Source organism: Trachinotus anak, unplaced genomic scaffold, assembly GCF_046630095.1.
Source record: "Trachinotus anak isolate AG129_WGS33_773 ecotype Australia unplaced genomic scaffold, CSIRO_AGI_Tana_v1 ptg000031l, whole genome shotgun sequence".
Taxonomy (NCBI): Eukaryota; Metazoa; Chordata; class Actinopteri; order Carangiformes; family Carangidae; genus Trachinotus; species Trachinotus anak.
The window spans coordinates 9,049,991-9,074,674 of record NW_027273882.1 but is presented as its reverse complement, the minus strand read 5'-3'; the positions used below and the strand labels follow the sequence as shown (position 1 = coordinate 9,074,674).

The 24,684-nt window shown below is 46.4% G+C and overlaps 2 protein-coding genes and 1 long non-coding RNA gene across 9 annotated transcripts; all 3 read right to left on the bottom strand.

Annotated features, from left to right (window-relative positions):
• Nucleotides 1-1,214: 1,214 nt before the first annotated feature.
• ccr6a (chemokine (C-C motif) receptor 6a) lies at nucleotides 1,215-8,264 on the bottom strand. 4 transcript variants are annotated; one of them, XM_071467339.1, is made up of 2 exons: nucleotides 8,133-8,264; nucleotides 1,215-3,591 (listed from the first exon to the last, which is right to left on the bottom strand). In XM_071467339.1, the coding sequence occupies exon 2, from the start codon at nucleotides 3,574-3,576 to the stop codon at nucleotides 2,365-2,367; it is 1,212 nt and encodes a 403-aa protein (XP_071323440.1). In that variant the 5' UTR covers nucleotides 3,577-3,591; nucleotides 8,133-8,264; the 3' UTR covers nucleotides 1,215-2,364. The 4 variants fall into 4 exon arrangements, with proteins under 4 accessions (XP_071323440.1, XP_071323442.1, XP_071323441.1 ...); XM_071467341.1 differs by having other exon boundaries at nucleotides 1,215-3,588; nucleotides 8,133-8,230; XM_071467340.1 differs by lacking the exon at nucleotides 8,133-8,264 and adding an exon at nucleotides 4,075-4,325 and having other exon boundaries at nucleotides 1,215-3,588.
• A 995-nt stretch (nucleotides 8,265-9,259) lies between these two features.
• Nucleotides 9,260-24,318, bottom strand: cep43 (centrosomal protein 43). Of its 4 annotated transcripts, XM_071467328.1 has the most exons (19): nucleotides 24,135-24,318; nucleotides 23,440-23,493; nucleotides 23,300-23,354; nucleotides 20,647-20,735; nucleotides 19,089-19,226; nucleotides 18,926-18,952; nucleotides 17,503-17,559; nucleotides 17,338-17,408; nucleotides 16,024-16,085; nucleotides 15,845-15,906; nucleotides 15,528-15,593; nucleotides 15,043-15,096; nucleotides 13,282-13,469; nucleotides 11,127-11,204; nucleotides 10,546-10,664; nucleotides 10,247-10,321; nucleotides 10,132-10,165; nucleotides 9,525-9,612; nucleotides 9,260-9,441 (listed from the first exon to the last, which is right to left on the bottom strand). In XM_071467328.1, the coding sequence occupies exons 1-19, from the start codon at nucleotides 24,216-24,218 to the stop codon at nucleotides 9,361-9,363; spliced, it is 1,482 nt and encodes a 493-aa protein (XP_071323429.1). In that variant the 5' UTR covers nucleotides 24,219-24,318; the 3' UTR covers nucleotides 9,260-9,360. The 4 variants fall into 4 exon arrangements, with proteins under 4 accessions (XP_071323429.1, XP_071323430.1, XP_071323431.1 ...); XM_071467329.1 differs by lacking the exon at nucleotides 15,043-15,096 and having other exon boundaries at nucleotides 24,135-24,317; XM_071467330.1 differs by lacking the exon at nucleotides 11,127-11,204 and having other exon boundaries at nucleotides 24,135-24,316.
• On the bottom strand, nucleotides 22,305-23,291 carry LOC139612129 (uncharacterized). The gene is made up of 2 exons (XR_011686442.1): nucleotides 22,727-23,291; nucleotides 22,305-22,694 (listed from the first exon to the last, which is right to left on the bottom strand). It is a non-coding gene; the product is annotated as an uncharacterized lncRNA (long non-coding RNA).
• Nucleotides 24,319-24,684: the final 366 nt, after the last annotated feature.

Sequence of the window (24,684 nt, the reverse complement as noted above, 5' to 3'; positions counted from 1 at the left end):
GTGATGAAGGAAAATGTGACCCAGACACTGGAGCTCTGTGTGTGTGTGTGTGTGTGTGTGTGTGTGTGTGTGTGTTCAGTCTTTATGTGACTGAACTGTTGACTCTTTATGATCTGAACAGAGACTCATTCATATTTCATCTGCAGTGTGAGCTTAACTGTACTACAGTACACTGCAGTACAGATACTGCAGTATCAGTACACAAACTACACAGTGACTGACCGACTTTGTGTATGTGCCTCCAGGACAGAAGAATATTCTCTGAAACTAACGACTCGTCACTTCCTCTGTTATCTCAGACCACTGCTGGTTTGTGGGGATTCACCATGAAAACGTCCTAACGTGGAGTCACAGCTGCTTTCATGGTGGAGCTCGGTGAGCAGCGATGAGCTGATCATTATCATGGTGGTGACTGTGGTGACGCCACACAGGGACGATGATGTCACCGAGCTCGCTGCACAGAGGCTCCGCCCACAACTACCACAACCACTGACAGCGACTCCGCCTCTGTGGTTGGTTGTTTCATGTTCACTGAGGATCTTTTATCTTCTTCTCATCCCACATTTAAATCATATTAACAGGTTAAGGTGTTTGAGATTTCTAGGGGAAACGTTGTTCATGAGTCTGAGCTGCTGTTTGTTACAGTTCAGTAAATCTTTGTGGATGACGCTGATGCTGCAGGTCGACCTGTTTGAACCTGCAACATAAAGACGCTCCGATCATTTCCTGTCTGAACCGTGTGTCACACTTTCTCCACCTCCCTCGTGAGGAGGACCAAACTGTGTCGGCCTGTCCTGCTAATTAACAGCTAAACAAAGTAATTTTAGGAAATCATGAGGAAAGTTTCCAGGAAATGAGCTGAAAAATACAGGATGTGAAAAATAAAGTGTCACCAAACTAAAATGAAAAACCTTTATAAAGTGGAACCGTCACTGTCTCACAGTGAGACAGAGGCCAGACAGAGGACTGAAGATAAAACCAGGTGTTTGAGGGTAAACGTGAGTTTCACAACCGCAGAATGTCTCACCTGTCTCTTCTTCTGTGGTGTCCTGGTGGCGGTGGTCCTCCAAACACAGACAGCAGCTGAAACTTTCTGCTGAAAAACCAAACAGAGCAACAATCGAGCAGAGTTTGGAAGATGTGGGCAAAGAACAGAGTGAGACCTCTCCTTCAACCAACAATCTCCATGGGCTAAATAAATAAAAGCCTTTTCATAAAAGAAACAGCATTTTATTTTGAAGAGATGTGATTACAATTACAGTCAAATCCAAGGATACAAAATAAAATCATACATGACCAAAAAATTACAGTAACACAAACAGGTCAAAGAAAATATAGGCTGATGACAGCAAGGTTAAAACGAAAAGAAGTGAGTGGAGGTCACACAGAGTTCAAATCCAAAGCTCTTCAGACTCCTTCAGTTCTGTAAAAAAAACTTTTAAGCTTTTAATCCTGAAAATCCTCAGAGGAAGTTTAAAGAAAGAAAAGCTGCTGCAGCCTGGAGCCACCAGGAAATCAAGTTTATCACCCACTTATTTTATTTTGAAGGTCTAAATGCTGAAGAAATGCTGGTTATGATTCATAATGATTCAAACATCCGCCTCTGTCCAGTGAAAACCTCGTATCTCCAGACATGTGAAGGGTTATCTCACTCAGTCCCGTTTTTTAATCAGGGTTTTAAATCAAACTGACTGAGGAAGACTGGGCCGGCCTTCATCATTAAAAAGTGACATTCTGGAGATACAAGGTTGTCACAGGACAGTGACAAAACAACAACAAAGAGACAAAACGACAACAAAGAGACAACAAAGAGACAAGACAACAACAAAGAGACAACAAAGAGACAAAACAACAACAAAGAGACAAAACGACAACAAAGAGACAAAACGACAACAAAGAGACAACAAAGAGACAAGACAACAACAAAGAGACAACAAAACAACAAAGAGACAAAACGACAACAAAGAGACAACAAAGAGACAAGACAACAACAAAGAGACAACAAAGAGACAAAACAACAACAAAGAGACAACAAAGAGACAAAACAACAACCAAGAGACAAAACGACAACAAAGAGACAACAAAACAACAACAAAGAGACAAAACGACAACGAAGAGACAACAAGGAGACAAGGCGTATTTCTCAGTTAAATCTTCTCAGAAATCAAAGATAAAGACAAACATTTCTCATCTTCTAAATCAGCTGAACCCTGATTTATCTTGTGGCTGAGAACCAGAGCTTGAAGCAACACAGCATTACAAAACATTTGGACTCTCAGAGACCTGCAGACCTCGAGCTCAGCTCCAGTGATATTTGGATTGGACAGGAAGTTTCTGGTCCACAGATGAACACGCCGGACGTCCTCACATGGTGAAAGACGAGCCGTTCTCACTGGATCCGTCCACCGAGCGGCGAGTGGAGACGTAGACCTCGGAGGTGACCCTGGAGAAGCGGCGTGGGGCGATGTACCTCTTGCCCAGACACCACAGGTCCTGGATGATCCTCCTGAAGTGGTTCCTGAACTTCACCCCGACGAAGGCGTACAGCACCGGGTTCAGGCAGCAGTGCAGGTAGGCGATGGTCTGCGTTATCGTCTTGGCCACCTGCAGGGCGTCCGACACCTCACAGTCCTTCAGCTGGAACATGGTGACGGTGTCGTACAACAGCACCATATTGTAGGGCAGGTGGCAGGCGACGAACACCACCACCACGGCCAGCACCACCCGCACCGCCTTGTGCCGTTGGAAGTTTCTGGCTCTCAGCAGCGTGATGATGATGGCGGTGTAGCAGAGGATCATGATGAACAGCGGCAGGAAGAAGCCCACAGCTAGCTGGGTGCTGGGGACGGCCACCTTGGTCGCCCAAGCTGTGTTGTTGTCCATGAACCTGAACTCGCAGACGTACTGTGGAGGCCTGTTGCTCAGATCCTCCTCCTCGTACATGTAGTTGTCCAAGAAGTTGCTCAGATTCTTCCCCAACATATGGTCGTCCCAGGTGTTGGTCAGATTCTCCCCCAACATGTGGATGTTCCCGATGTGGGACGGCTCGTACCAGTTGTAGAAGCAGAAGGTGGGGATGGACAGCAGAAAGGCGAAGGTCCACACGACGGCACAGATGAGGCGGCTGTAGGGCAGCGAGCGCAGTCTGAAGCTGCGGCGGGCCTGGACGATGGCGATGTAGCGGTCGGTGCTGATGCAGGCGAGCAGCAGCATGCCGCTGTACAGGTTCACGCTGTAGGAGCCGCGCAGCAGCTTGCAGGCCACCGGCCCCATCGACCACGCCGACAGCTCGTTGTAGACGATGAGAGGCAGCGCCGCCACAAACAGCAGGTCCGCGATGGCCACGTTGAGCAGGTAGACGTCAGTCATGGACTTGGTCCTCTTGTAGAAGGCGTAGGTGACAATCACCAGGCTGTTCCCCACTAAGCCCAGGATGCAGATGATGGAGTGGACATATGGACCGACCACCTGCTCCACGCTGTGGTTGTTCTGGTAAGAACAAGGTGGAACCAAATCGGTATCGTTATAGTCGTAATCTGATTGGTTGAACACATAGTCCTCCAGTGTGTAGTCCATCTTTTTGTTGTCCTGCTGTAAAAGACAGAAAAGAGAGAACATCAGACAGAGCGGTGATGGTGTCTGGTGGAGTTTCACTGGACGACTCTCAGGTGTTGAGCAGGTAAAAACCTCAGAGGTTAAAAGTAAAAAATAAATCATACAAACAACCGTCAGAGACTCGTCACGTCTTCACATTTACTACAGTGACATCGACAAAGAAAATGTTAATTAATTAACTGTTGATGGGAACAAGAGGAGAAGATGCAGCAAGAGAAACTGTCTTTTTTCTCTTTTCCAACCAACGTGACAATAAAGTTAAAAGAACAACTGCACAGTCTGGACTCCGGCCGCTGCAGAGGACTGGAGACTGGAGGAAACAGCCAAGTACAAAACACACAGCACTAAACGTCCCATAAAACCTCAGTGTGTCATCACTTTCACTTCTGGAAGAAACAGAGGAGACGGACCAGCAGCGTCAGCCGTTACAGCTGCATGTTACTGATCAGACAGATCTACCTGAACATCTGGCTCAAACACTGAAGAGCTGCCGGGTCCCGAGTTAAAGTCCCGATCTCAGTGTGATGGTCCGAGTCTCAGCCCTGCACAAGTCAAACACCAGGTCCTGACACCAGGAAGCTCTAGAGTCTAGACCGAGTTAACTGGGTGTATGATCACAGGTTTACAGCTGGTTGATCCGGTTTACAGCCGGAGCTGCATTCTTCTGTCAAGACGCAGCAGCATTTAAAGACACAGTGAAGCAAAACACACACATAATGAAAATATTAAATATAAAACAGTTTGTAATCCTGTGCCTGTGGTAGGTCTTGTTGTTTACTAAAAATACATTTTATTATGAAAGTCCCTCTTTTTCCACTTCCTGTTAAAAAGTCAAAATAACTGACGACTTTTCAACTTCAACATTAAAATTTTTCCCTGAATTTAAGAATTTACACAATTTAATTTAATTTAATTTAATTTAATTTAATTTAATTTAATTTAATTTAATTTAATTTAGTGTATGTGTGTGTGTGTGTGTGTGTGTGTGTGTGTCTGGATCTCATGAGGCAAAAATGTTGTTTACATTTCTGAAAAACAACATTCAGGTCTAATCTTGCCCCCCTGCTCCTGAGTGGGGGGTGTGGGTGGAGACCTGGAGCCAAACAGAGACTCAGACCTTTAGCCTCAGACCTGCGGAGGTGATAAAACAGTAGATTCGTTCTGAAGTGATCTGTGTGTTTATATTGGCTCCTACATGTTGGGTGCTGGTCTTAATAGTCTTGGATTTTTCATTAGTTTTTATTTTCATTTTATTTTGACTTTTTGTGTTCAGTTTAGTTTTAATTAATTTTTAAAGCAGGTTTCCTCATTGACTTAAGTTTCTATTAGTTTCAGTTTAGCTTTAGTTTAAAAAAAAAAAAAATCCTGGTGTTTATTTTATTTCAGTTCATGAAAGTTCAGTTAAAGTTAGTTTTAGTTAATAATAATAATAATAATAATAATAATAATAATAACAATAATCTTGTTCCAGAATGTGACACTGGAACGCTCTTTACTGTAGAAGTGGAGCAACACACAGATGTTTATTAAAACATTTGAATTTTTAAGTAGTTTACTTGGTTTTCAATCAAAACCAGGACTTTAATTGATTCTCAGCACATTGTACAAATGTTTCCACCGGCGTGGACCAGGTCTACGAGACACCAGGTGGAAACTCAAGAGCACAGATCTGATCCTTCATGATGTGGATACAGAATCTGGATTCAGATCCAGGTGTGAACGGGGTCTTCAGCTGCTTTATGTGAACTGCTCATACTAAGATCTTCTGTCCTGTTTCACGTCTTTGCAGTAAAGGTGTGAGATCTGCTGCTTCTTCACATCCAGTTTAAACAATAAAGCTGCTCTGACTCCGGACCCCCAGAGACCCAGGTCTCCAGCTCCATTTACAGGATCTTAAACATCTTAGAGTCATAAGCTCCTCGATCAGAGACGTCACCGGTGACTCAGTCTCTCACTCTGACTCTCTGCAGGTTTCATCAGTTCATATTTAAATCAGGTGAAACTGGCACAAATGTCAGTGTGTTTGATTGTCGGTGCGACGGGGGCTCTGAGTTCGCTCTGCTGGTGAAGTAACGAGGTTTCACACGAAACATAATTATGTGAACAATGAGAGGAAGTCTGCAGAAAAAGAGGTCAGAACAGCGAGTGACCCAGTTCATGTGTGGTTTCTTCTCCCCTCTGAGGTCTCGATTACAGTCACCCCGAGGATCATGGGACGGTTCAGACGCTCTGAGGAGACTTCAAGTCGCAATTTAAACCGACGAGAAGGAAACAAATAAAAGATCACAGGAGTCACTGTACCTAATAAAGTGAGCACTGAGCTGCCAGTGCAGATCAGTGTGTGTGTGTGTGTGTGTGTGTGTGTGGTAGGTGTGTTCACCTTGAGAACCATAGACTGAGGCCACAGATCAACTCTGATTCTGGTTCCTCAAATGGCTTGTGTCTCGTGTGCCTGCTCTACTTCTGCTCGCCGTACGACCTCAGAGCCGACGGCAGCGGCTCAGTTTGTCCTCTGCCACTTCCTCTATTTCAAATGTCACCTGGAGTAAAACACACACGTGGACCAGCTGGTCCTGAACCTGCTGGCTGACCAGTCCTGATCTGGAACAAGAACTTTATTAAACCTGACACAAAGCCCACAACCAGAACCAGATCCAGATCCAGATCCAGATCTGGGTCTGGGTCTGGGTCTGGGTCTGCAGTTAGGTGGTGAGGACCAGGACGACACGTGTTACAGCTGCTGCGTCACCTGCACAGGTGTTTGTCTACCTGACAGGTACAAATGTCTCTGTGTGTGTAAACACTTCCTCTAAATACAGGACTTCCTTCAGCCATCAGCTGATCACAGTCTGAGACCGGAGTTCACTTAAGACCTGGACTGGATCTGGCCTGGACAAAGACCTGGACCTCACCACAGTCAGCAGGTGGATGGGCCTCACTGACCTCACGGTCAACTTTTCCAGCCCTTTTCAAAAACTCCGCAGACAGGATGTTCTGCCTCTAGGAGGTGCCGCGCCGAGGAGTTTAGTTCTCAGGTCCCTGATCAGTCCGGTAACTGATCCAAGGGGGCGGGGCTTAGGTCAACAGTATAAATATCACCTTCCTCCTGTTATTGTGCGTTTGTGAGAATCTGGTTTTTGTGTTTTTGTCAGTTGTTGATTGGTTTGTTTAGTTCCTCAGGTTTTATTGATACTGAGTCATTTCATAATCTTTTATTTGTTGTTTTTGTGCGTGGACTCAGGAAGACGAGCGACCACGTCACATAAAGAAATAACAGCTGAACTTTTTTCAGCTGATGAACGTTTCCCTCCCTGTGACCTCTGGTCTCTTCAGACGTCCGTCAATAACCGAGGCAACAACTGCTTTGGTGTGAAGCTGCTTCATGGTGCAGGTGTGTTAATTTTGTGTTGATGTGTTGGATGCAGCTTCATCACTGAGGATCATCCTGGATCTTTGACGCGTGATTGGCTACAGAAAGTGAGCCAGGTAAACTGTCCTTTCTCGGCTTCTGCTGTACTGAGATCAGTTATGATGTTACAGCTTCATCATTTACTGTTAAGAGGCAGCAGCCGCAAGAAAACAAACCAATTACACTAATTTATCACATAACTGAGGCGGGAAAACATTGTCACTGTGTCATTGTCAGTTAATGGTAAATATGATGAAGATTAACATAGAAGTGATTTTAGATATTTTTCCTCTTTACTGCAGATTTGATCAGTTTAGTGTCAGTTCAGAGGAATAATCCTGAAACTTGTTCAGACAGAAGGAGGAAGGTGAGGATGAGCAGACAGAGCAGAAGGTGGAGGAGACTTTCAGCACGAAACCATGAGACAGGACCTGAGGTTCAGAGGTTTACTCCTGCTGCTGTCATGAAAAGAGCCTGGTCCAGATTCTGGTTAGAAAAAGATAAAGATAAAAAAACAAAACAAAGATAAAGATAAAAAAAATAAAGATAAAGATAAAAAAATAAAGATAAAGATAAAAAAAAACAAAGATAAAGATTAAAAAAATAAAGATAAAGATAAAAAAAGATAAAGACAAAAAAACAAAGATAAAGATAAAAAAATAAAGATAAAGATAAAAAAAGATAAAGATAAAAAAAACAAAGATAAAGATTAAAAAAATAAAGATAAAGATTAAAAAAAAGACTTAATTGATCCCTATAAGGAAATTCAAAAGTGTAGAAGTGTAAAAGTGTCACGCCACTGCCGAGACACAAACCAACCTCATTCCTGTCTGTCTGCTGCTACATTAAAAATCTAGTGTTAACTAACACCTGTGTCTCCAGAGGACGACAGCTGGACATGTCCTCTGACCGTTCAAGCAGAAACTTACAGATTCTACAGGAAACAAAACGTTAATAAGGAACAAAATGTTCCTTAAAATGAAAAGTGAAAGAGAAAAAAGACAGAAGTGGACCAAAGGTCTGAAGTTTCACGTTACAAAGTGAAAAGACACAAAAACACAGCAAAACCAAGTTCAAGATCGAAGAGGTGAATAAGAGCAGGACTCACAGGTTTGCTGCTGCAGGTGATGGTGAGGTGCTGGTGTCGACACTGAAACACTGCTGAGAAAAGGGAAATAGACTTTCTGAAGTCTTCCTCTTTCTCCCACTCCCTCTGTCTGCTGCAGCAGGTGTCATTCTGTTGGTCTCATCCTCACACTAAACTTAAAAGTGAAATAACTGACAGCTGAGATCTGGCTTTGTCATCTGATTTCCAGCTGACAGCTGGTTACTGGTTTTACCTCTGAGACTCTTTAGGTTCAGGCTGCAAAACACTGAAAAATAAAAGGATGCTTCTGTCCTGTCAGTGGGTCACACTTTAACCTCATATCTGTTCACATTCCATCAGCTGTGATCAGCTGTGATCAGCTGTGATCCCTGATGTCTCTGTTTCACTGTGATACTGAAGAAACTTAGAAACAGGAGGATTCTCAGTGAAGTTCTGCAGCCTCAGTTTGTCTGAGTGGGTTTATAGACATGATGTCATCATCAAGAAGAGGAAGTTAAACTGAATCTGTGTGTGAGGGAGGGAGGGAGGGAGAGCGAGCTGAGGTTTGACCATAGACTGTATATTAAAAGTTTTGACTTGTCTTTCAAAATAAAAGCCTGATGCTGTTTGTAGGTCGTTGAAACATTTCCAGGGTGTGTGTTGGCTGTAAAGGGACATTAGTGAATGACAGGAAGTTGTTGTTAGTGCATGGGGTGGTTGTTGGGGGGTTTCTGGGGCGTCACCTGGTAGCTGCAGTGTTTTTCCTGCACTGGTAAAACAGAGCACTGCTCTCATATATTATGAAGTTTGAGTTTGAGTTGTTGTTTCCTGTGTGTAAGTGTTTGAAAATAAAACAGTTTTAGTGCATTGCATCCTGCTCAGTAAAGATATTAATAAATAATCAATAACTGACTGAGAAATCTTCATTTGTGTTTCTGTTCAGCTGATACGTCATCAGATATTTTCAACACTTAAACATCAAGAATATCAAAGATCATCCAACAGGTGAGACCAGGACCGGCCTGCAGGTCAGGGACCGGGTCCGGCCTGCAGGTCAGGGACCGGGCCGGCCTGAAGGTCAGGGACCGGGTCCGGCCTGCAGGTCAGGGACCGGGTTCCTTCTAAATGATTCTGCAGAGAACGAGCTCTCAAATCAAATCCATTTATTTGCTCAGTGAAACTGTACAGACTTAAATATTGACGATAAAAGAGGTGACGGAAAAGCCGAGAGCGATGCATGATGGGAGCGTCAGGCCACCTCTTCCATGTAGTCAGCTCCATGACTGTGACTAAGCTGAGAGACGCTCAGGTCCTGGGTGGAGTCATCCAGCTGCAGAGCAGAACAAACACGTGGTTTAGTTTAGGGACTTGGACCTGAACCAGGAGCCTCAGGCACAGCGCGGGTCTGATCACCTTGTCGCTGTTGTCCGGTCCCTCGATGGAGACTTCCTCGATGTCCTCGCCGATGCTCAGCTCGCTCTTGGAGAAATCTGAGCGGTGACTGAAACGACAACAGGAAGCAGATACAGTGAACAGAAGAGTCATCTACAGCTACTTTCAAACACACCACTGAAGAAGAAATGTCAGGAGCAGACTGGAGGGTCAGAGGTCAACGACAACAAGTCACTTCACATAAAGACACACAACACAGTGCCCTTACTTTGAAAAACACAACCTACTCACTTCCTGTACATGTCACAGTCTCCTCCTTCAGGTGATCATGTGTGCAACATGTCAGCAGCTGGAAACATGTCCCAACATCTGGATACTCAGCCAGTTCCCATGATTCATCTCTTCACTCAGTAAACAGGAAGTAACGTGTGTGTGCTGTGTGTGTTTATACGTGTGTGTGTTGTTCTGTTCCCTGTTTTATCTCCAGTTATGTTATGGCCTTGTGTCTGATGTAATCACTGATTTGAATAAACTTTATTGGTCCAGTCAGTATAAAGCAGTAACTGGACACTGACACACAACTGCAACACATTTAACAGCTCAGTCTGTATGATGATGTCAGTCTCACCTGTTGAAGTCGTCGTCATACTCAACATCATCATCTGTTGAAACAAAGTTTGTGAGTCCTTAAAGATCAAACACATGAATAAAAGTCTGAGGTGCAGGATGAGTCTGGCTCCCACCGAGATGCAGAGATCCAGTTTTATCATTTGGGGCCTTGGAGTCTCTGAAGTCCTTCTCTCTGGACTCTGAGGCTCCTGTGAGAAGAGAATCAGTTCTGTTTCAGAGACTTCACTTACAAACTGGAAACATCTGGCTTCAGAAAAATATCAACATCTGCTGCAGGTGTTTGTCTGTTGCAGGTGTTTCTCTGCTGCAGGTGTTTGTCACATCTGTTGCAGGTGTTTGTCACATCTGCTGCAGGTGTTTGTCACATCTGCTGCAGGTGTTTGTCTAGTCAGACGTTCAGAATCAAACTGACCGTTCCTGCTGTGGTTCTGCTCTGACATGCTGCCTCCTCCTCCTCCTCCTCCTCCTGGTCTCGGGGCCTCAGACAGGGACCCTGCAGGACTCTCTCTGGCCCCAGACGCCTCCACCTTCCTGGGATACAGACAGCACACAGTCAGCTGAGGACACACACACACACACACACACACACACACACACTGTAACACACACACACACTGTAACACACCTGCTCACACACGTTTTTATTACATCACTTCACACAACAGAGTCAATCACCAATATAACCCAGAGAGAGAGAGAGGGGAGGGAGGGGGGAGAGAGAGAGAGGGGGGGGGGGAGAGAGAGAGAGAGAGAGAGAGGAGAGAGAGGGGAGGGAGGGGAGAGAGAGAGAGAGGGAGGGGAGAGAGAGAGAGAGAGAGAGAGAGAGAGAGAGAGAGAGAGAGAGAGAGAGGAGAGAGAGGGAGAGGGGAGAGAGAGAGACAGAGAGGGGAGGGGGGGAGAGAGAGAGAGAGGGGAGGGAGGGGAGAGAGAGAGAGAGAGAGAGAGGAGAGAGAGAGAGAGAGAGAGACAGAGAGGGGCACACCTGCAGCTCACCTGAGCTCAGAGCTCTGACTGTGTTCAGACAGAGAATCATCTCGCTCGCCCTCTAAGTCACCAGCCAGGACAGTCAGACTGAGACCAGAGAGAGAGAGAGAGAGAGAGAGAGAGAGAGAGAGAGAGAGAGAGAGAGAGAGAGAGAGAGAGAGAGAGAGAGAGAGAGAGAGAGAGAGAGAGAGGAGAAAGGTTTTCAGGACATTTGTTCTTCTCCACTTGTGAGGACTCATTAATATGATCTCTCTCTCTCTCTCAGAGAAGACGGCCGGAGCTGCTCCGCCTCTCGCCGCTCGCCCACCTCCTCCTCAGAGACCGAGCGCTTTGACGGAGCCGACAGTGAGGTGTAATCCGACCCGTCACTGTCGTCCCGCTGGGACCAGCACTTGTGTCTGAGTCCACGATGTCAAACAGAGTCTCTGTGAGTGAGTCAGCGGAGCAGCTCCTGATGACATCACACGTTACATGATGACATCACAGCAGGGATTAAACCAGTGAGAGTTGAACCGCAGCCGTCTCACTGAGGTTCACTGATCTGACTCGTCTGACACCTGAGCAAATCGTGCACACTCACTCGCTGAGGCTTTGGCCTCGCCTCATGGGGGAGACGACGGGCCCAGAGAGACACTCCTCCCTCAGAGGGACAACACTGCAGGGGGAGGAGGGGTGACGCACAGGTAGAGGAGGACAGGTGAGGAAAGAAGACAAGACAAGGAGACACGAGACAAGAACCAGACAGCACAGCAGCAGGAAGTACAGAAACAGGTGTGACGGGGCAAGCACTGTGGGAGGAGGGACAGACACCTGGACAGGTGAGATCAGGGGACACACATCCAATGAGAAAAGAGTGTTTGTATTTCAATTCAGAAGAATGTTAGTCTGTAGTGTTTCCATCGTTTTAAGTTCACAGGCTCAGACTGTTCATGAAGCAGTTTCATGGAAACACACGTAATAACACACGACCAGCCGCCTACACTGAAGACACCAGTGTAAAACTGAAACGTAGAAGTAGAGACGACTTTTCAAAATGAAGTAGTAGAGTGGGCGGAGCCTGAAGAAGTAAACACAGTGTGAAGGAAACAGAAAGAGGAAACTTGAATCCCTCCAGACCTCTGAGAAACACAGCGACGACCTGTGAACACCTGAGGCTTTCAGCAGGAAACTGAAACCGGTGCTGTCAGACTTCAGGACCCTTTTCTCAGTGTTCGCTGCACAGACACAAAACAGATGTTGGATGTGCTGACAGTCGGTCGTCTCTCAGGATGTTCACTGACCAGACCTTCACATGTAGTTCAAATCACAGCTGACTGCAGCAGAGACAAACAGAGACCAGACGCAGCCAGAACCAGGTGGTTTGTGGGTACTAATGAGGGCCTGGGGACTTTTTACATCGTGAAGATGAAATAACGAAGGTTTAGTGCTGCTCTTCTTCCTCTGAAGCCTTTAGTTTAGGGAAGATACACTTGTTAACTTTATTTTCATTTTGCAAAATATGACAAACTGCAAACGGTATCATGGTTAATGTGAGAATTTACAGTCTAAAGGTAGATGTCAATATGTTTTTGATTATAAAGCAGGTCACTGTGGTTTCAAGAGCCTCAATGCATCATGGGCACTTCAGTATGTCCAGTATACTCAAGGCGCATACTGACAAATTCCTGCTAATCTAGTTTACATCCGGGTATTTCCCATGTACACTAAATTCACATATTATGCAGCTGGAACGCACAACATCCTCATTTTGACACCACACACTACGTCAGTGGGCGGTTCCCGACACAGCCGGACCCTCAAACCCAGAGAGAAGCCTGAGAGAGGAGATGTAAAACTACACTGAGATGGTTTCTGGTTCTTAAAACCACAGATATATCTTCTGATGGAGAGCAACGCTTCAGATAAACCACTGTATTTTAATTATTTAAAGCTCCAATGTAAAGTATTTAGATTCAGATAAGGATGAAACTGATCAAACATTCAGTGTCATCTACGGATCCTGTCTGGATTGTTGTTCTTACTCAGCTCCATCTGCTCCAAACCCCTCGACTGTTCCTTTAAACCTGTGTTTCACTGTGGTTTCAGGTGGGCGGGGCCACACGTCAACTTTCTTATTGTGGCCAGACTGAGCAGTGAACAGGTTACTGAGTTCAGGTGTCCTCACCAGCCGTATGTCTTCTGCGGTTTGGGCAGCGGGTCGTCGAAGAATGAATCGCCTTCATCGAGGTCATCCTCCACCTCCAGGTCCAGGTCCAGACGCTCCCTCCTCACTCCGAAGGAGGAGGTCCTGTTGTCGGACACCTGCTGCACCTGGAAGTCTCCTTTACCCAGAGACGTCACGCAGTTCGAGTCCTGATCGAGGACAGGAAACACGACACGCGTCACGGTTCATCATCACAAATATTCAACCACTGAATGAGAACGCGTCCAGAGGTTTCAAAGAAGAAGAGAGTCGCTGCCTCTGGCTCCGTGATGTTCACACAGTGGAGTCAGTGTCGATCAGCTACAGACTGAACCCTCTGCCTGGGTGTGTGATTATCTGTCTCAGTGTAATGTCCACGTCCACAGCACTGATCCACCCACACTCTGCTTCATAAGCTGTGTCTCTGTTCACACCTTTATTTTCAGCCACTTCTACTTTGCCTTTTTACAATCAGTCAAGTTCCCATCGATAAAACCTGACACTTCCTGCAGATATTTCACATTAAAAGCCTACTAGGAGTGTGGGGGGGGTCATGCTTTTACATTGACAGAAGAGCTGAGGCTTCACCGTGTTTCCTGCCACCGCTCTGGTCTCTGTTAGAGCTGAGGAAGTGGACATTACACTGAGCCGTTACCGTGCAGGTGGGTCGGCCACACCTGGTGTCTCACTGGGCCTTTACTAGGATCTGGTCTCTGATTTACTGCAGGTTAAACCTGAGCTGAAGCTGCTGATCTCCACTGACTCAGAGTCATGTGACCATCACAGGACTAAAGCAGACAGGGGAGTCAGAGCAGCTGCTGACCACCTCAGTTTGTCCTGGTTCAGGTTTCTGAGGCTGATCCTGGGTCAGGTCACTGGCCTCCACACAGTCAAACTAGACCTGTGTGTCCTGTTTTCACTCTGGTTCAACACCACAGAGCAGATCTGGACTCTCTGCAGAGGGGTCCAGAGACTCCCAGGTCACATGACTGCAGTAGTGATGGAGACCTGATACCTGGGTGGACACATTAAATCCCCCCAGGAGTGATAACAGTATCTGGTTCCGTCAGTCTCTGAGTTTATACCTGGAGATCATCAGCATCAGTGACTGAAGGAGCAGATATAAAAACTGAAGATCTACTGTTTACTAAACCACAAGGGTCCATCACTTCTTCAGCAGTTCATCATCATCATAGCACTGTGAGGCAGTGGAAGTTGTATTGTTAGTAGTGAAAGATGATCCCTGTTCAATAACTTATATCTGTTGTCAGACTGTCCCATTAAAAGCAGCTGAATCAGCTGTAATCAGCTGTGATCCCATGATGCACTGAGCTCTTCTCTCTCTGACTCCAGAGCTGCAGTATCCAGACCTGACATTACTCCACACTCATCATCATCATCATCATCATTCATTTTATTGGTGCTGCTGTTCTTTTTAATGACACCATTACACCTGTAAGTTCAACACAACAGTAGAACAGCTGTTCCTGAAGGAAACATTAAAACAGGAGGATTCTGAATGAAGTTCTGCAGGCTGGAGCTTTATTCTGGAGGGACATTCTCAGGAAGAGTAAGTCACATCAACATGTTTGACGTGTGTGTTCAGGTGTGACTCTGAGGAACCAGTCGGCAGCTGTAGGGGTTAATGCTCAATGTGAAATGTGACATTAATAAGAATGAGAGCAGGTGCTGTGTGTGTTAGTGTGTGTTAGTGCATCTGCCCTCTGCTCATCATCTCGTTACCTTGGCCGCTGTCTGACTCTGTCCTCTGTGTTTCTGGCCTTTATACCTGGGGATCTGTGCACGACAGGGACAGGGCAGCTATCAGTGTCTACACACCTGACACCGCACCAACATCAGTTGCACACACACCTGACAAACCTGCCGCCACAGGCTCAGGTAAAATGATGAGACAGGTAAGATGTCAGGGCCTAGATTATCAGTGTCTGACTGCTGGGGCAGCTCCTCACACACCCTTCAGTCTGCAGGTTAAGTCCTCAGCTCTTAGTAGCTACTAGTTAGTGACTGAATCAGGAAGCACTGGTACAAGTGGAGAAATGTCTCAGCCAATAAAAACTGGAAATTGTCATAACTTCAGAATTCATCCAGAACTCACCACAACACTGATGATGTACTGACACCAACTGTAAGGCCTCACAGGTCCTTCTGTATTTGAAACACTCACAATACAACTACACAACTACACACAGCTGTGGGAGCAGACGCACCTTACTGACGGGGGGAGAGCTGCTCCTCTCCTCAGGGAGGTGGCCCACATCAGAGTCCTGAACGACCTGAACAGAGACACGGAGACGTCAGACCTGATGACTCTATCAAACCCCCAGCTGCCACCAAAACACTTTGATTCTTTCAAGATCAATTATTTGTCTTTATTTGTCTTGACACTGCTAAAGTTTATCCATGGACCTGTGGAGAGACCCCCAACCCTCAGTTTGGGAACCACTGATCTGGACAATCTCAGACGGTCATGTGCAGGAGAAAAAAAGACAAAAGCACAACATCAGGAGCTGAGGGTCAGACTCACCACACTCCTGCACTGAGCGAAGAGACGCCTGTACATCTCCAGAAAGAGCTGGAGGTCTACAGCTGTGGACACACAGAGACACCTCAGAGCCCAGACACAGGGTCCATGAGACGGGGTCCAACCCCGGAGTCCAGGTCAGGACTGAAGAACAGGGTGAGACATCAGTGGAAACATCTTACCTTTAGGGAAGGTTCTGTCAGCAGCTCTGAGCTCGTCACTGATGAACCTCTCCAACATGTTCCTGCAGGAACACACACCAGCACTCAGCTGAAACAGGCCACACCCACATCTGAGCAGAAACATCCACGATGAAACCAGCAGCACAGAAACAGACGGTGAGGAAACTAAACTACAGGTGTTGTAAGCCCTGGAGCTGCAGGGGCTCTGTGGTCATGGCAGCACAAGAACCAGCACCAGCCCATCAGTTGGGTGGGTGGGGCAGACAAACAGGCGGGGGGTTCATTAAACAAAGCTGTGCAGAGAGTTGTTAGTATTCTGGCGTCCGATCCACATCTGTTCAAAAACAAAGTGAACACTTGGAGCAAATGCTCAGAAACAACAGAAGGAACCATCTTCATCAATGACTCCTCAGCCTGGAGCCGCGTCTACATCGTCTACGTCTCAGAAGGATTTTATCTGGAAATGACTGAGACTGCGTCTGTGTCCACAGCTGTCTGACTCTGTGTGAGTATTTCTGCTTCAGTTCACTAAATCCCTGCAGCACCTGAAGGCAGCGCAACACATGTTGCTACATCTGCAGCCTCTGATTGGAGAAGAGGGCAGTGACATCACACACAGTAGAATTCAAACTGAAACAGAGTCAGACTGATGAAAACCCACAGCCCCGCCTCTAGCTGATCCTCTGATGTGATTGGCTGAGAGTGGCTTCATCAGCAGTGAGTCAGTCCCACAGACTCCCATGTTCAAATGTCCAACTTTACAGCAGAAAGAAACATGTTTACAGCCTGGTACAGAAACTGTTCTGGTCTCTAGAGATCATTTCCTCCTTCATGACACCTGTACGGCTGAATTTATACAACTCACCTGTTCACATTTTATTAAGGACTGAAGTGATGGAGAATTGAGGGCGTGGCCTCTTTGAGTGACGGGTGCATGAGCGAACCAAAGTATCAGCTCCAGACCCCACCTCTTTGACCATATTTGGATTAGCTGGGAGTTATGGGCGGAGTCAGGCACTGCCAAGATGGCCACAGTGGAGCAGCTCCTTCTGACGTCACAGAGGCTCCGCCCATCTTTACTTAGACCCTGTGATCTATAATCACCTTCCCCACCTCCATGGAGGCAGCAGGTTGTTGTGACTGTGATCAAACAGCTGGTTGTGTTGTTGAAGTTTGTTGGTGGCGGTGGAATGAACAGGTTTACTGATGATGACTGGTGTTTGATATCGTCATGATAACTAATATATTGAGTTGTAGTGAATGTGTTACCATGGTAACCAGGCTGCATGCAGATGTTTGATAAATATTTCCTACTTGTTCAAACTGGGGAACAGATCCGTGAAGACGCTCGTCACATCTTCTTTTAAGACCAAGCCGCTGCGCTCCTGTGGTGGGAAACAACAGCAACAGTCGATACCTGACACCGATGACGTCATACACAGGTAACCAAACGATGACACACTGTTCCTGGAAACTCACCTTGTCATAGAAGTCATATTTGCTGCGGGCGTGTGTGATTTGTTTCTGAGATGGTTCCTACAGAGGGAGAGGAGGGACAAAATAACTTTACTGACATGAGGACGGGAAGTACACCTGAGATTTACATGTTACATGATTGTGTGTGTGCTTTTCTTTGTGATCATTTACATTTACTAATAAAGTTTTTAACATTCAAGATTTTGTGTTTAAACTCTGGATAAATTAAAGGTAGAATTTCAAAATAATCCTCTCTGACATCATTCAGGGATTACAGATGTTTTCTAATGATTATTAAGACGTTAACATCTGGATCATATTTTTCACACTGCACTGACTCAGTCACATAACCTGGCAACCCATCCTCATGTCTCAGACCATGACCCACGTCCTCCCTGCATCAGGAGATCAGAGGTTTATGTAAGACTGCACCGAGCCAGGCAGCTCCTTCCTCTGCAGAACAATAACAAAGGGTTTACACGGTCCTATGAGCTGGGCAAAGACCAGTATCTACCAGTTTCTACCAGTTTCTACCAGCGTCTACCAGTTTCTACCAGCGTCTACCACCGTCTACCAGTGTCTACCAGCATCTACCAGTTTCTACCAGCGTCTACCAGTTTCTACCAGCATCTACCAGTTTCTACCAGCGTCTACCAGTTTCTACCAGCATCTACCAGCGTCTACCAGTTTCTACCAGCGTCTACCAGTTTCTACCAGTTTCTACCAGCATCTACCAGCGTCTACCAGCGTCTACCAGCATCTACCAGCATCTACCAGCATCTACCAGTGTCTACTGATCAGATCACACAGTATTATGAATATGAATCCTAATGAAGTGAGCCTCAGCTCTCCTGCTGGGGGGGTTCACTGGTTTTGTCCATATGTTAAGTCTCTGTGGTGAAGAGGGTCATGTGATCTCAGAGACTGGTCTCTCCGTCCCCTCGTGTTCCTCAGTGGAATCACTGAAGGGCTCAGCGACAGTGATGAAGGACACAGACTAAAGAGGTGGCTGCCTGCTCTGTCCCTGCTCCATCCTCTCTTTCATAGATTAGACTGTAATGTCCTGGACCTCAGTGAGTTCTGTGTGCACACAACTCACATTTAACTAATAAAAGTATATAAACATCTCACCAACGTACAAAGATGTTCAGTTCACTGACCGTCAGTAAACACCAAACTGATCTGAAGAACAAATGACCAGTGAGGAACCTGATGATCAGCAGAGAGGAACGTAGTGTAGTAGTGTGTGTGTGTGTGGTGATCTGATGCTGCAGCAGTGTGTAGCAGCATCAACAGTAGAAACCAGGACACTCTGAGATCAACAGGAAACCAAAACTCCGCCTCCTCAGCCTCTACTGACGGTCTGCAGCTCAGTGACCCAGATCATAACAGCACAACAACAACACACACACACACACACACACACCTTGGGGATATTTCCACTTCTGTCAACCTGTTAACAACAAGACGCCACAAAGAGAGAAATCAGAGAAGTTTTTAAACCTTGTTACTTCTGTGACATCACTGAGCTGTAGTGTGACATCACTGGGCTGCAGTGATGTCACAGCCACACCTGGCTGGCACCTCACCTCGCTGCACACGCTGGCCTTGTCTTTGTGCCGTCCTCTCCGGACCAGCTCCAGCAGCAGAGGAGAGTTCCTGTTCACCTCAGACTCTGACAGACCCAGATCTCTGCAGACCAGGTCCCGTCCATCCAGACCGTTCAGCTGCAGACACAAAGCCCCGCCCACCCAGAGAAAACATGGCCGACATGAGTGAAGGAACAAACACCTGGAGGAGACAGGAGCCCATGATAAAACCTCCCCAGGTAACAACAGCATGAACCGTCTGATTCAGGGTCACACAACTTTATTTACACTTCATGTAGAGACACAGGCTGACGTGTCACACTGTCATCACTATGGTCACTGATGACCACACAGATGGCGGTCACAGCTGAGGCTCGTCCTCCTCAGCCTCTCACAGGTGATGGATCACAAGCTCAAGTCAACTTTAGAGCAGATTTAAAAGAAACAGGGAGCAAGTACACAACTCTGAACATGACAACACACTGAGAGCTTAGTGAGTACACCTGTGTGTTTAGATTCCAACCAGAGAGGGACCTCAGTGTGTCTGTTCAGGACCCTGTCTGCTGGTTAACACTTTAACCAGCTGTAACTAGTGGTTAAAGCTTTAACCACTAATTACAGCTGGTTAAAGCGGTAACTATCACTAGTTACAGCTGGTTAAAGCAGCTGTAATTAGTGACGGTTAACGCTTTAACCAGCTGCAACTAGTGATGGTTAAAGCTGCAACTAGCTTTAACTAGTGACATTTAACACTTTAACCAGCTGTAACTAGTGACAGTTTAAGCTTTAACCAGCTGTAACTAGTGATGGTGAACTTTTACCAGCTGTAACTAGTGGCGGTTAACGCTTTAACCAGCTTTAATTAGTGATGGTTAACGCTTTAACCAGCTGCAACTAGTGATGGTTAAAGCTGCAACTAGCTTTAACTAGTGACATTTAACACTTTAACCAGCTGTAACTAGTGATGGTGAACTTTTACCAGCTGTAACTAGTGGCGGTTAACGCTTTAACCAGCTTTAATTAGTGATGGTTAACGCTTTAACCAGCTGCAACTAGTGATGGTTAAAGCTGCAACTAGCTTTAACTAGTGACATTTAACACTTTAACCAGCTGTAACTAGTGATGGTGAACTTTTACCAGCTGTAACTAGTGGCGGTTAACGCTTTAACCAGCTGTAACTAGTGGCGGTTAACCCTTTAACCAGCTTACGAGTCATGAGCTGTGACCTTGAATGCACCACGCTTTCTAATGACAGCTGACTGTTCACGGATGATCACGACTGAAATAAAGCTGATTGATTATTGGCTATGACACTGAGGCTTAAACCTGTCGATCATCAGAGGTGAAGTGAGGACGACTGCTGTTCGTGGTCTGAAGCTTGTAAAGAACAGAGCTCATCATCAGGAGACCGGGGAACGTAGACCAGGTCTCAGTGTCTCTGAACCTGTTTATCTGACAGGAACCAGCGCACAGGATGAAGATGATGACGAGCTTCACAACCACAGACCACAGACACTCTGAGGTCACGTCAGCGCTGGCGCTGACAGTTGGGTCTCACCGAGTTGATCTCCGGCTGGAACACGGCCAGGGTGAAGTCCAGGTTAAAGACCTGCAGGAAGTCCATGATCAGACTGGCAACCAGGCGACCTGCGGCAAGACCAGGATAGGTGAGTCAGGACAGGTGGGTCAGGACATTCAGGACAAGTGAGTCAGGACAGGTGAGTCAGGACAGGTGAGTCAGGACAGGTGAGTCAGGACAGGTGGGTCAGGACAGGTGAGTCAGGACAGGTGGACAGGTGGGTCAGGACAGGAGAGTCAGGACAGGTGGACAGGTGGGTCAGGACAGGTGGACAGGTGGGTCAGGACAGGTGAGTCAGGACAAGTGAGTCAGGACAGGTGGGTGAGGACAGGTGAGTCAGGACAGGAGAGTCAGGACAGGTGGACAGGTGGGTCAGGACAGGTGAGTCAGGACAAGTGAGTCAGGACAGGTAGGTCAGGACAGGAGAGTCAGGACAGGTGGACAGGTGGGTCAGGACAGGTGAGTCAGGACAAGTGAGTCAGGACAGGTGGGTCAGGACAGGTGGACAGGTGGGTCAGGACAGGAGAGTCAGGACAGGTGGACAGGTGGGTCAGGACAGGTGGACAGGTGGGTCAGGACAGGTGAGTCAGGACAGGTGAGTCAGGACAGGTGGGTGAGGACAGGTGAGTCAGGACAGGAGAGTCAGGACAGGTGGACAGGTGGGTCAGGACAGGTGAGTCAGGACAAGTGAGTCAGGACAGGTGGGTGAGGACAGGTGAGTCAGGACAGGAGAGTCAGGACAGGTGGACAGGTGGGTCAGGACAGGTGAGTCAGGACAGGTGGGTCAGGACAGGTGGGTCAGGACAGGTGAGTCAGGACAGGTAGACATGACATCCTGTTACATTGCACAGTGTAAATATTCATACAGTATATATTTATATATTTTCTCTATTTTGCACTACATTCCCCACATCTTTATCTTAATTTTACTCTAAGTTTATTCTTCTATTTATTTTCAAGTGTCTTGTTCTCTCACTTGTTTCTCCTCTTTTCCTTCTTCCTATTAGGGTTGTCACAAGAACCGATACTTCCGGTACCAATTCGATACCAACACGCAAAAAATACATCGATACCTTTTTTCTGGAACCGTCAGAACCGAATATTCAACTTTCCCGCGGAGAGCCGCGTCGATTCTTGGCGGAAGTGACGCGTGTGAGCAGCACAGAGCAGTCAGCGGCGCTGAAGAAGAAAACCTGAGAGAATAACTTTTATATGCAGCCTGTGGATAACAATGACAGGGGCTTCAGCAGGTGGGAGCGGAAACAACACGTCGGCTCCGTGACGAAACAGGTACGAAGAGTCACGAGTGGAAATGTTTTGCATCGGAGGCGGATGAATACGGAGCAATTCTAGACCCAAACAAGCCGACATGCAAACAGTGGCTGGTGTTAGAGGTTTTAGTGATGTGAGATCAGGCTCCACACCACTGTAGTTTAGTTATTTATCTGCATATTTATAAGAAGAAGAATATTGTTTGTTTTATGGCTCCATGCCACTGCTGTTCTTTTTTGAGTGTAAATAGTTGAATATTGTTGTTATTTATTACCATAAAGCACAGTATTGCTTGTTTTCATAGTGGTATTAAATTCTTGACAGTTTAAAGCAGTTTTCAATAAATTAGTGAATTTAAAAGTACATGGGTTCTGTTTTTTTTTGTTTTAAAGATAATTTTTGCCTTTATTGACAGGACAGCAGAGAGTGACAGGACAGGGGCAGAGAGGGGGAATGACCCGCAGGAAAGAGTCGGGCCGGTCGGGAGTCGAACCGGAGCTCATCTGCTGAGAGCATCCGCTCATGTGGTGCGTGCCCAACCACTCCGCCGTCGGGCCGCCCTGGTTTTTTTTATTTTTTATTGTGGTATCGAATTAGTATCGAGAATCGTGGAAAATCACAGGTATTGGTATCGACTACTGAAATTCTGGTATCGTGACAACCCTACTTCCTATGTTACTGTTTGCACCAAACACCAACACAAATTCCATGTATGTGAAAAAATATTTGGCAATAAAACTGATTCTGATTCTGAGCTGCAGGTGAGATGAGATTCTGTCTATAAAACTCTCAGAGGTTCAGGAGTAAAATCCGTCTCTGACCTCTGACCTCTGAGGTCATCAGGTCATCAGGCTGATAACTGCTGGTCATTTCCTTTATTGGTGAATCTGTTGATGAATCTATCATCAAGAATCAAAGTTTTTCAGTTCATTAGGATAAAAACTGTTTTTAATCAGTTCTTCCTGTTGATTGACTGCGTCATGTGAAGAGGAAGTTAACGTTTGTTGTTTGAGGATGAACCTCTGTCGAGTTCAGCAGGAACATGTTCTCTGAGCTCAGAGGGTTCTGCAGGGCGATGAGGTTCTACACAGAACCACAACAACTCAGCAGGTTCAGAGGCTCCCAGCTGACTGATGGTGCCGCAGCTCCACCCTGTGGTGACAACACCAGCTACAGCAGGTCCTCATACAGAAGACCTGCCCCCCCAGAACACGTCCGCGCCACTCAGCATCAATCACTGCCCGACGTCACAACCAGAGCTCCGTTTATTCCCACAATGGAACCGGCAGCACAGAGGAGGAGAAAACCAGATGGAGAGGAGACACGCAACCAAACGGACGGAGGAGAAGGAGTCACTCACCGTCTCTGGTGTTGAGACACTTCTTCAGGTTTTCATTGATCAGAGGACTTTTGTTCTGAGGATAAAAGAAGAGCAAAGTGTTCACTAACAAGTGACAGGAGCTACAGTTCATACTCTGCTCTGTGAATGTGGACCATCACCTCCAGCTTGTCCTGCTCCTCCATGGCCAGGAAGACGGCAGCCCTCATCTCGGCCTGCAGGAGGAACCGGGAGCTTTGATCAGACACATGTGAACCTGTTTGCCTCGTTTCCTTTATCGTCGAGGTTCAGCCCAAAGATCACGCTCAGTGCATCTTTATTACTCTGACTCTCATTCATTATTAATTTCAAGGAAACATTTCAGATATTCTCTGGTTGAACTTGGTCAAAGGTGAGGGCAGCTTTTTGATTTACTTCAGTGACGAACTGAAGCTCAGTTCTGCCTCAGAGTGACACTGATGAACCTGACTGCAGGTCCTTCAGACAGCTGGTTCACCTGGAGACACCTGGACACCGGGATGGGCTTTTATTGGTTTCTATCATTTCCCGGTCAAATCGACACAGTGAGCAGTGGAGTGGTAGTAACTGTGGCTTCTCCTGTGTCTGCTCGGTTCAACAGTCTGAGGAGCAAACTTCTAACCAAACGTGTTTTAAATCAACGTAAAGAGAAGCTGAAGCTGAACAAACTGTCAGAGACTCACAACCGCGGGAAACCGGTCCAGAGAAAACCGAACCGAGCCCCGTAACTTTACCGACACCCGTTCAACCGAACTGCTAGCTGCTAAGCTAACACTAGCCTAGCATCGGTAGTCCCGGTTAAACGGAGCCGGTGTGAAGTTCAAACCGGTTCCCGGACCTTGAGCTTGTTGAGGACTCCGTTGTTCTCCAGGTTCTGGATCAGGAGATCCCTGAGCTCGGTGTCGTCCTCGGCAGCCGACATGTCTCCGTGTTTATCTGGTGCTAACGGCTGCTGCTGTCAGGACTACAAAACAAAACACTTCCTCTTCTTCTTCTTCTACAGCTGCAGGTTCCGCTTCTTCTTCTTGAGCTTAATCTGCAAGTACAGAAATGTATCATTACCGCCACCGAGCGGTCTGGAGTGGATCGATTCTCACAGCTCCTCAGACTGAGGGTCACATCATCAATACATACAATAAAACTCAATGAAATTAGCAATAATAATTTAACTTTGTTCCCATTATATTATATCTCTCTCTCTCTCTCTCTTTATATATATATATATATATATATATAATTATTTTATATTAAGTTTCTCTTTTCTCCTTGTCAGTGCAGAAATAATCATATGTGACACTTTTTCTTTATATATTAACAGCAACATCTCCATCACGTTACAGCACAAACAAATACAACAGAAAAGACATTATGTCGATTGATTGATTGAT

What these genes read in the sequence shown, in the direction of transcription:
- cep43 (XM_071467328.1), bottom strand. Translation starts at nt 24,218, where the DNA reads ATGTCGGCTGCCGAGGACGACACCGAGCTCAGGGATCTCCTGATCCAG. An exon ending in AGGAGCAGGACAAGCTGGAG is followed by an intron (nt 23,355 to 23,439) that starts GTGATGGTCCAC and finishes TTTTATCCTCAG; the next exon opens with AACAAAAGTCCTCTGATCAA. An exon ending in GCTCTCCCCCCGTCAGTAAG is followed by an intron (nt 15,097 to 15,527) that starts GTGCGTCTGCTC and finishes TGTCGTGCACAG; the next exon opens with ATCCCCAGGTATAAAGGCCA.
- ccr6a (XM_071467339.1), bottom strand. Translation starts at nt 3,576, where the DNA reads ATGGACTACACACTGGAGGACTATGTGTTCAACCAATCAGATTACGAC.